Here is an 11320-nt window from a genome sequence, read left to right on the forward strand (position 1 = left end):
AGATTTTTTTTTTATTTTGATTTTTTTTTCTGAATTTCCCTGTAAACGCATGCTCTGCCTGCACAATAGTAGGGAGGTGGATTGCATTGGAACACAGAACAACGTTCTTAATAGTATAGAAGTTGCTTTTGATCTTTCAGAAGCCTGCTGGAGGGGTGCAGACAGGAAAAATGTTTTTCATAATTTTAAGTAGAACTTAAAGCACAAGCTTTGATGACTCTTGAGTAATTCCAAAACTTGAATCAGATAAGAGAAAGCCAAAAAAAGCAGGGCCACCTCTTAACAAGACTCACAGAATCATAGAATATCCTGAGTTGGAAGGGACCCATAAGGATCATCAAGTCCAACTCCTGGCTCCACACAGGGCCAGACAAGTCAGAGTCTGGGGCTGAGTGCATCGTCCAGATGCTTCCTGAACTCAGTCAAGTTCAGTGCTGTGACCACTTCCCTGGGGAACCTGTTCCAGTGCCCGACCACCCTCTCAGTAAAGAACCTCTTCCTAACATCCAGCCTAAACCTCCCCTGTCGCAGCTTCATGCTGTTCCCTTGGGTTCTGTCACTGGTCACTTGAGATAGTATAATGGAAGTGTCACTGTTTTCTCCCTCTGGTTCAGTCAGTTAATACATTATTCCTTCTCCCAGTCAGAATTTGAAATATCAGTCTAAAATCAATTGCTAGTCTACAACAATTCAGTATTTGAAAGATGCCACAGTGTTTTAAATAGATAAATCATGCTTGAATTCATATTCCGGTTATTCAAACTTGAACCCCCCAATGGTACTGAGGTGTGAGAGTGTTTGTCTTGGATTTCATGAGACATTTTGGAAACAGTGCTTGCTGGCTGACATCCAGTAGGAGTATTAATACCCTCTGACCAGAATCTGTTAATCATTAGTGTGCTTTTGCAGTCAGGCTTGGGCTCTACTGAGTCCGCAGTGGGGTACGGGCAAAGAGAGGATAAAATGACAATAAGGAGGTCTGCCCTGGAGAAAAGGACAACAGGGTGTGGGCCAGCTTTGTTGGAGTGAAACCATGGAGCTGACTCTTGGTTAGGGAAAATAGATGCAGCTCTGCTTAACCCACTGGAATTAACAGAGATTTTGGTCATCCGCGTGGAAAGCTAACAGTGGATAAATGCAACGACCTCTCTGCCAGTGCAGCTGGTGTAAGTTACTGGGATAATTTTGCACTCAGACTCTCCCTGGTCCTTGGATCGATCCAAGTAAGTGCAAATCGATCCAAGTAAGTGCAAATGGCCTGCCAGCACTTCAATTTTGTTTATATAATGCTTCTGCCTCACTAATCAGAGGTTTAACTTTGCTGTGATTGCTCATAAAAACGGTGTTCTCTCCAGTCATAGATGAGGAATGGCAAAAAACTCAATGCGTGCCAAGGGAAACCTGCGTGGAAGTTGCCAAAGAGCTGGGTACAACAACCAACAAATTTTTCAAGCCTCCCTGTGTGAACGTGTTCAGATGTGGAGGCTGCTGCAACGAGGAGAGTCTGAGCTGCATGAATACAAGCACAACTTACGTGTCGAAAACGGTAAACGAGGCTATTCATCTGCTGTCTTTTTACCTTGGCTCTCTGAGAAGGGAGGGAAGGAGAATGTTTGGTTTCTGAGATCCTGTTATGAAAGATCTGTCTGCACTATCATAACAAACAGAAGAATTCATTTTTTATCCATGTGGAGTGAATGCAGGCATGAGCATTTCACATTCATGTTGCAGTGTTAGCAATGGATATATGTGTGCAGAGATGGAAAATCAGGCCCTGAGAAAGTGATTCACTTGATGTTGTGGAGTTTAACCATTCCAGGCCCTGAGAAAGTGACTCACGTGATGTTGAGGAGTTTAACCATTCTTTAATGTATTGGTACTTGGGCCTGGGACCTCCTGAGAGCATTGGCTCATGGGAATCCTCTGCATGAAAGGATTAAGAGAGAGTTTGGGACATTTTTCTTTGAGAGGCCAGGATTCCAAGCGCTGCATCTTGAAAATTGAGGTCAGTGCCAAACAGCCTGGCTAATAATTTTGGATGTGCAAATTGGTGAGCCGAAAAAGGAGACATTTTTAGCAGGAGAGATAAGATGCTGTCAGTTTGAATGCCTTGGGATCTGAATGCCCCAAATCACAAGTCACTTTGGAAAGGAAAGACTTAAACCAGTAGTCAATTACTGCTAAGGAGCAACAGGTGACAAATACATGAGTTTTAATGACCAGTGCCAAGAAAACAAGAATAAAGAGTAGCAAGAAACCTTCTTTCTGTAGACGCCCTCTATCTTGCTCCAGTGGGTGACTGAACTGAGCTCCAAGTTTAGGACTTTTAGTCACCTCTACAGATGAAACCATTTGTGTTCATACCTACAGAAGGAGCACGGGAGACTGGTCCTCTGTGACTAAGCTTCACCTTCTGTATCCCTACTTACAGACGACAAAACCTTTTGACTTGGAGTAATATATTTAATTCTAGTTATCAAAAAGATTTTTCTTTAACATAGAACAAAGACCAAAGGTAGTTATTTTAAAAAGGAAATTGAAGACCTCATGGGGAACAGGTCCAATTCACTTCTGTATTTCTTTCAGGTTTGTTGGAATGTAATTCTACTGTGTCTGGCTGTATTGGGATACAGCTGGAGTAAAATAAATCGGGGGTCTGTCCTGACGTCAATGTTCATTAATTGCTTTCATTCCACACCAGAAGGAGAAAGCTATAATGCGCTGTTGGCCCCACAAAAAAGACATCCAAACAGCTCAGGGAGCTAGGTCAGGCTAAAAAGAATTTATTTATCTATGTGCTTTTGGAGCAGCAGTTCATAAGCCTGTTGTAAAACTGCAGTTTTGCAGAGCGTAACATTCCTTTAGTATCCTTCAAAATAACCATTCCCTCAAAAGCCCCCAACTAAGTTTCACTCCTGGACACACCACCATCACTCCTTTAACATGAATGGAATTACTCCCATATTAGGGACAGCTTTAAGGTTTTTTTCCCCTCAGTATAAAATATCCACCAAAGGAGATTGATGCCACTTAAAGTATATTCATGCCACATAAAGATAGACACTGTAACACCTGCATTTAAATGCACAAGCAGTCTGGCTTAGAAACACTTCTCAGACCCTGCTTGTGGATGCAGCATGATGCCAAGACATGCTTGGCACATGAGGACATACCCTATGCTGCGGTTTCCATGGGAAGGAAGCTGTCTTGGGGGTTAGAGTGGGTGTGGGTGACTTCAACAGCTCCCACATGTCACTGCTCAAGGTACTCAGTGATTACACAAAATGACTGGGATGCACTGAAGGTTGGTTGCCTGGTTCCTTAGGCTCTTGCTGTAGTCAACAGTGAGATGTTTCCAGCATGATTTCCTGCAGGAACCTAGGAGAAGTAGAATAAATTGTCCTCTGTTTACTTCTGTTTCTTCCCTCTCTGAGGAGGCTGGGGTGGTGGGTGTTAAGTTAGACCCCTAAAGATGCATGCTGTGATTATATCCAAGGACAGTTAAACAGCTGTCTCCGTAAGTGGTGGAGATTTAACTGATGATATAACTGAGAGCAAAGTTCCCAACACCTATATCTCTTCCATTTGGCCCTACCATCCAGAAGCATGTTTGCAAATAATATTGAATGGTCTTAGGTGTTCAATAGCTGGTAATACAGCCCTGGGACCACTGTTTTGGAGAGTTGCTACCTTGATGCTCACTGCTGGTTGTTCAAAGTCCTCAGTGCCCACCTGCACATTTATACCAATGGTAACTATCTCTAGAAAAGAGCAAGGCTGGGGAAAACTGTGGCAAGGAATGAGAGGTTTTAGTTTAAAACTCCAGATATTAACTGTATAGTGGAAACTGAAAAAAATAAATGTTATTTCACCCATCTAGCTCTTTGAGATCTCGGTTCCCTTGACAAGCGTTCCTGAGCCTGTGCCAATCAAAATTGCCAATCACACAGGCTGTAAGTGTCTATCAAATACTCAGCGGCATCAGTATGCCATCATACGAAGATCTGTCCAGTACCCGGAGGAAGATGGGTAAGTTCCCTCATTTATCAACTTCTACACATGTTGTGTCGTCCTGAGTATGAAAATTATTTTGATTTGATTTGGCTAGTTTGATGGTCCATTCACTTTCTCTTTTCCCAGGAGTGCTTCCAAATAGCTTGACTATCACTCAGGCTTAGAAAGCTTCAGCTAAACCTGAGGAACTGCAAGTGAGTGGACATCAGAATCCAAGAAACAGCAGAGTAGTTCAGCAGCATCTGAAGTCACTAAGATATTTAGGTGCTTGAGCTGGGACTCAAAGGACACATATTAGCACAATGATCCACTGCAGCTACTTGAGCACATGTGCATAGACTTTTCAGCCTGACACAAGCAACTCTGCTCATGCACTATTTAGCCAGATGTACAGAGCGCTCAAGCTAAAGTTCCATGCCATATATTGGGTCAGAATCAGTGTGAATCGTGGCTTTTCACTTTCTGGTTCACTCCTGGTTTGCATCTACCAGGCTCATTGGCTGGAGAAATATGATCTCACATCTAACTCCTAAATATGGTACAAAATACCCATAGTCCTGGTGAGAACAGGCTACATTAATTTAAGAAAGACTGTAGGAGCACAGACAGCTTGAGTGATTAATTGGAAGTCAGCTCAGATGCTTCTGTCTAGCACTGCATGTAGTCTTGCCCCAGACTGCCCTTCAGATAGATGTGTGGGCTGGGGGAGAGGTGGCATTTCAGCAGAGCCACTCCAGCCCTCTTTCAGCCTGCTGGCCACTCCAAGTCCTCTTTCTACACAAATCCAGAAGAACCTCAGCCTTCATCCAGTTTGTGAATTCCCCTTCCAGAGCAAAGTGCCTAAAAGTCAAACTGGCCCCTCTGACCCTGTATAGTCCACTCTACATCCTTAAGCATGGGTAAATTTAAACTGGAGATGCACTGTCCGGCAGCGTGGCAAAAGTGAATAGTTATTTGGCATGAATACTGTAAGACAATGTCTACCCTGGGTGGGGTAGAGCTGTTGTATGGAAAAGTGGATCTGTGAAACTGTAGCTGTTTCCCAATGGCATAATCCAAAATACAGGCTGTACCTGCTCCTTCTAGTTGCTGGGAGCCAGACAGTTCGGCCCTATCAGCAAAAACATCCAGTCCCAAGGACTTCTGTTTGCAGCAGTAAAGACTCAGATGCTGTACCTTCATGTAACACAAGTGGCAGAGCCAGCATGCCAAATGACTACACTGATGCTTCTAATTTATTTGTATTTTTAATTCAATATTCTTCTTTTCTTCCAGATGCCCCTTTACCAACAAACTTTGCCATAATGGATGGATCTGGGATAGTGACAGATGTGAATGTGTTGCAAATGTACAGCACACCAACAGACGAGAAGGTAAAGACAAAATTACACATGAATCTTTTTGATTAATATCTCTGGGCTGCCCATGTTACATTTTGGTTTTGTCCTATTTTTTTTCATTGAGAGGCATATAGTTTTGATTCCATGTCCCTAGATAGACTTGGCTTATGGTGTAGAAACTCACCTGATAATAAACACTCCTCTGTGCTTATCCCCAACTCGTGTTTTGCTTGGATGTTTTACTCTCTCTATTAGCAACGTGGATCGGAAATAAGAAAGTATTACAATAAATTAATGAAGTAGGAACCCTGGATGCATTTTTATTTTACATGAGCCTTAAATAGTATGATGGGCATCAGGTAAAACCTTTTAACTGTAGAAAAAAACACAACCCTGAAATTATATATTGCATAGGGAAGGTGCTGAATCTTTACTGAGGGAAATTCTTAAGAATAGACTTAATCAAGAATAAGGCAAAATCAGTCCTGCCTATTAGCTGTAGTCAGTGATACAGATTATATGCCTTTCAAAGTATATGACTGCTTTTATGATAATGTTAAAGGTATTTAAGTAGCTTTCATACTGATATGCCATACATTCTCTGGAGTATGCAAGTAGACATACACATATACATGTATTCCACACGCCCTAAGGAAATGGAAGAGGGTAAAATTCATAGAAGTGGACATTACTTCCCTTCTCTCTCTGATTTTCCCAGAAAACTTTAATCTGGCAAAGAAATTGCAGGACATATTCAGTTAGATGCATAAGTCTACAGCTACTTACTAGTGGTGACCATTAAGAGAAGCCTTCTATAAGGTGTTGGGTTTTTTAATGTGTTTTTCTCAGGAAATTGTGCTAGTCAAAATAAATTTATCACAGCACTAGAGCAGACCGACACAGAAGGAAGCCTTGCCTTTGCAGTTTCACCTACGTGCAGCAAGCAAAAGAATAAACCATCCAAGGCAACAAAAGCAATCTGGCAAACAATTCCTAGACTAGCAAGCTAAAATAAATCTGAAGAACCTCATAAACTGGTTTGTTGATTGCAATCTCCTAATGTCAATAAGCAAGAGATCAGTTGCCTAGTGGTTTCTGTAGGATGTTCTCACTCTGGATCAGATCATCTGATCATCAGCGTAGGTGGTGAAGCTCATTAGACTTTTCACTCAAGAGAGGATTAGTGCTCTACATTTCAAAGTCCAAAGGACCGCCAATAGCCAGAGTCCTCCCAACTCTTAGCCTTTTGTAAGGTCAGCTTGGAGCACTTGAATTTGTGGCTTGTTGAATTATAGCTTTTGTTGACATAGACTCAATATTTCCTCAGATAAAATATCATTCTCTGAAACACATTGTGTTTGGCAGTGGCTGGGACAAAATAACGTAAATCTATCTTTGATGTTGAAACAAAGCAAGACTGAAACACTCCACACCACTTCACACACACGCCAAGATTTATCACACCAAGGAATGAGTTTGTCTTCCAAGAATTTGGGGCAGATTCCTTCCTCCTTTCAAATAGGACTTGGGTTTTTATTCTGCCTGGATATTGGTTTTCCAGCATTAAGTAAGTAATAATGAAAGTTTCTTTCAAGTCATGTGCAAGCATTTTCTGGCCACTGAGATCACAGCTCAGGCTGCAGAGGTCGCGGACGCAGGTTACATTCCACATTCCATAGGTTAAATTCAAAAGCTAATTGTAAAACTGCAGGAAATTACCTTCCCAGTGACACACTATATGCCATGACCTTTAACTGGGGATGTGCTGCTAGCATTTTAATAAAGCTTTCCCAAAATGTGTTCCTTTCTTGTTAGGATTAGCTTCATATTGTACTCCAGATGTGTATTTTGAGGGAAGATGAGGTATTAGAGCATTCACTTGGCTGGGTTTTTGTTTCTCAAACAAAGCATTTTTTTCTGTCTTTAACTGACAAGTGCGCACATGTTACTGATTGAGGCACTAGACCAGCTTGCACCTTACTAGACATAGCACTACTTTTGCAAAATTTCTGCAGTACAAGGATAGTGAGGTACTCACACAGAGTGGTGAGTGTGACAGTCTGCATGGGTGTGCAGCTTTTTGTCACAAGTACAGACTAAAGCCTTTTTGAGATTTTCTTTCCAAAACCCACTGTCCGGTAAAGATTTGTTCATTCCAAAACCTGACACTAGGCTCTTTTAAATATACAGCCTCAAAATAAGGTATTTTTATGCAGCATTCAACCTACAAGAAGCAGAGGTATTAGAGTAAGTGAAATAATCAGACCAATGTCCTCTTCTGCACTGGAAATTACAACAGAAATTCTGCAGACCAGAATCTGTCAGAGAGTATGTGTGTGAGTCCTCGTGATTGCAAAGAGAGATCTAGACTCCCCAAAAGCAGGATTTAGACATGTAAAACTTACTGCTGAAAGTTGTCTGTGCTATTGCAGGACTCCCTCCTCTAGCTGAGCTGGCTATGTGTGGACAACACATGGAATTTGACGAAGAGAACTGTGAATGCATCTGTAGAGAGAAGTGCCCCATAGATTTCTTTCAAAGTAAAGAGAACTGCAGCTGCTATTTGTGTAGGGAGAACCAGGAAAGCTGTGCTCTAAAACACAAGATATTTCATGCTGAAACCTGCAGGTAAGTGCTCCTTGTCATTCAGTGTCTATGCTGCAAGGTCTCAGTTAGCTTGCGTAGATGCTGGAGGTTCAAGTGCCGAATTGGCTAGGTGACCCAGGATAAAGTACCTTGCTGCAGTTAGGGAGATAATAGTAATAGAGGTGTTATTTACAATACTTACTTCAAATTAGGAGTCTAAGGTTTATTTAATTAACATGTTTTAAAGAAATCTGTACAAGAGTGATATTCAACTACCAATCTTTAATACTTCTCCCCCCACCCCACACCCCCATGCCTAATCTTAAGGGAATGATGATTACAGTGAGATACCGAGTATTGTCTATGTAGGTAGGTAAAACCCATCCCGTGTTCTCTGTGACAGCTGAACACAGTCTCATGGACGCCTAGAGGCAGAGGCTCCCTAAGCTGGCATCCCACACCATACAGCACATTCCTCATTCATCTTGGCCTCCTCAGAGCAAGGGATTTTCCTGGAGACACAGCAATTTTGTATGCCTACAAACCCACTCATTCAGCTCTGATTCCATTGAGAGCCAGGAAAATTGTTCTGGGGCTGTTACTCTCTATGCATTTCCCTACTCTTTTTGTGGAATTAGTGTTGAGGTTTCTTTGCCAAAACTCAGACTGAAAATGCCTTCTTAAAACAGACAATTTTTTGTGCATTGCTTTATTTTCTGAATTTCTCCGAAAGCCTTTTTCCTGTGTAGAGACCCAGGAACACACACTAGCTTGATCTGAAAGTTTATATAAGGACAGCCAGCATCCTGCTTCCCTGGGTACCTCAGCAGAGGTGCCATTCACTGAACGGTCACCCACAGGGTTCATTCTCATAGACTTCATAGGTTTATTCATGGAGAAGCAGCTGTGGAAGAAGTAGCTTTTGCAGGTTCAGCTTTGAAAACACAGGCAACCATGAAACTGTTGACAACAGGTATAAAACCAGCTAAAAGAATCAGCAGAGCTGAAAGTGAGCATGAGAGACTTGGTCATTGCAGATAGGGTGGGAGAGGATCGATGCAATCATTTGTTTACATGAGTTTGGCTTCTAGAAATTACTATAATCTGGACACAGGACTTTTATGCCAGACTTTTATACCAAATATTCCTGGAGGACCAAAGCTGAAGCATCAGGTGATATATGGTACTTTGCAGGATTCAGGGGCAGGGCAGTGCTATCCAGTGCTGAGGCTCTGGATTTAACCACTCTCAAGAAATGACACTATGACTTATGTTGTGACTGTGACTGTGACCAAGTGGACAGCAGCAAGACATGTTGCTGTAGATAAGAACTGTCAGGCAGCAGCATCTTGTCTGCCTGTGCTGTAGGGTGTTCACATTTTCCCAAACGTGGTTTAGGCAGCACTGCAGTGCTCAATGATGAAAAAGCTGAGGAATGTGTCAGCGAAGAATTGTCATATTACAGTGCTTCTTTCTTTTTGCTTTTTTCTCCTTTATCAAACAGCTGTGAGGACAAATGTCCGTCACAACCCAGAACTTGCCCAACTGCAAAACCAATATGCCCCAGGCACTGTCGCTGTCCGAAGGAGAAGAGAGGTTCTCATGGATCCCAAAGCAAAGAAACTCCTTGACTGAGCTTCCCCTACTCTCCGAAAATCCACTGCTTTGCAAAATAGCTGTCACTGACTTTCAGACAATAGCAAACACGAACATCTTCCACATTAATAGCAGAAGCATGAATCCAGTCTGCATTTATTTATTAGAGTAATCACTAACTGCTGGTGAATCCTCTGGGACGTTGATAATTGTTCTCTCAAGAGGTAAGAACAACCAACGAACTGCTGGCTGCATGGAAGAAAGAGTGGAGCGAGCCAGCTCAGTCTTACGGAAGATGAAGCCGGTGCATTGGTAACAGAGTTACAGCCAGCAGCTGGTCTTTCAGAAACTGAGACTAGACAATCTTAGCCTCTGAATCCTTAGCTAATGCAGCTCCTGGGTGAAACTTTCTTCAGAAATTCAGTGTACAGGATGTGGCTTCTAATAGGTTCAGCACTGAGTTATTTGATCTACTGTCCAGCTTTGATTATCATTTTGAGTTTATTGTACAACTACTGTCAGATGTGCCATATTTAAGTGTATATAAGAAAATAAATACATCAGTTATTCAAGTGGTTTTGATTTTTCTCTGTTATTTTAAAACCCAGCCCAATTTTTTTGTTTTTAAAAAAAAAGCACCATCTAAAGCACAGACTTCTGATGTTTGTTCCACGGGACTGGCATCTGCCCAAACTCAGGTCAAAACAAGGTCGCTTGATCCAATAGTTTCAGTAAAGAAGAATCCTTCTCCCACATCGCCCCGACATCCATGTGTGATTTATTTATTTGTTCCTGGTGTAGTGTGTTAATCTCCCTAAGGGAGTAAGAGCCACACCAGTCCTAACTCCTTGGTGATTTTCTGGAAGGCATGGTTTGCTAAAAGATGGTTTTCCCTTTAGTTTTTGCCATGAAAATACCTCCTTTGCACTGAAACTCCTTTTACCAGTGCAAGGCCTGAGTAATAGTTTAACTAAATCACGCACAAGGACAGCATTATTTTCTGAGCCACTGAAGTCTGGACTGAGCCAGTACAGAGGAAACCTTGTGAGCAATAACCCTGAACTGGATGTGATAGTCTTGACGACTGAATAATTTTTTCCCCCTTGTTGAATTTTCTAATTCCAATGCTGCACTGTGAATGAAGGGAACAGAACAAATTAAACAACTGCTACAGAGATGGAAAGGCTGGCACAAGATAGGGAATAGGAAAGGCCTTTTGATCTGCATCTCAGATATTTTTATATTTATATATGGGAAAAAAAAAGTTTGCTTTAAAATAAAATTAGAGCCAAACCCTGTAAGACAGATTGAAAGCTGGACAAAGCACCAAACAACATAATGTGTCTTTTGCCTGAGTAAGGCATTTAGGATTTGATCCTGGATGACTGTTCTTAGTACTCCCTAATCATAGAATCACAGAATGGTCTGGGTTAGAAAGGACCCCAAGGATCATCGAGTTCCAACCCCCCTGCCACAGGCAGGGACACAAACCTCCAGGCCTGGATCTACAAAAGGTTGCCCAGGGCCCCATCCAACCTGGCCTTGAACACCTCCAAGGACAACGCATCCACCACCTCTCTGGGCAGCCTGTTCCAGCACCTTACTACTCTCTCTGTAAAGAACTTCCCCCTAATATCTAATCTAAACCTTCCCTCCTTTAGCTTTAGTCCATTCCTCCTTGCCCTGCCATTATCTACCCTTTTAAAAAGCTGATTCCCCTCCTGTTTATAAGCTCCCTTTAGGTACTGGAAGGCTGCAATGAGGTGCCCCCACAGCCTTCTCTT

General features: G+C 42.2%; 1 protein-coding gene across 1 annotated transcript in view; it reads left to right on the forward strand.

The window, feature by feature from the left end:
• Window positions 1–10100, forward strand: part of VEGFD (vascular endothelial growth factor D) — a gene marked incomplete at its 5' end in the record, with an annotated part of 30671 nt that extends 20571 nt beyond the window's left edge. The window contains 5 exons of the mRNA XM_084279616.1: window positions 1356–1546; window positions 3881–4029; window positions 5290–5387; window positions 7787–7982; window positions 9445–10100. Of these exons, the coding sequence (XP_084135742.1) occupies window positions 1356–1546; window positions 3881–4029; window positions 5290–5387; window positions 7787–7982; window positions 9445–9571 (761 nt within the window). The 3' untranslated portion in view covers window positions 9572–10100. The remainder of the gene's footprint in view (window positions 1–1355; window positions 1547–3880; window positions 4030–5289; window positions 5388–7786; window positions 7983–9444) is intronic.
• Window positions 10101–11320: the final 1220 nt, after the last annotated feature.

The sequence above is a fragment of the Gallinula chloropus genome (genome assembly GCF_964237585.1).
Source record: "Gallinula chloropus genome assembly, chromosome: 1".
In the NCBI taxonomy this organism is placed as follows: domain Eukaryota; kingdom Metazoa; phylum Chordata; class Aves; order Gruiformes; family Rallidae; genus Gallinula; species Gallinula chloropus.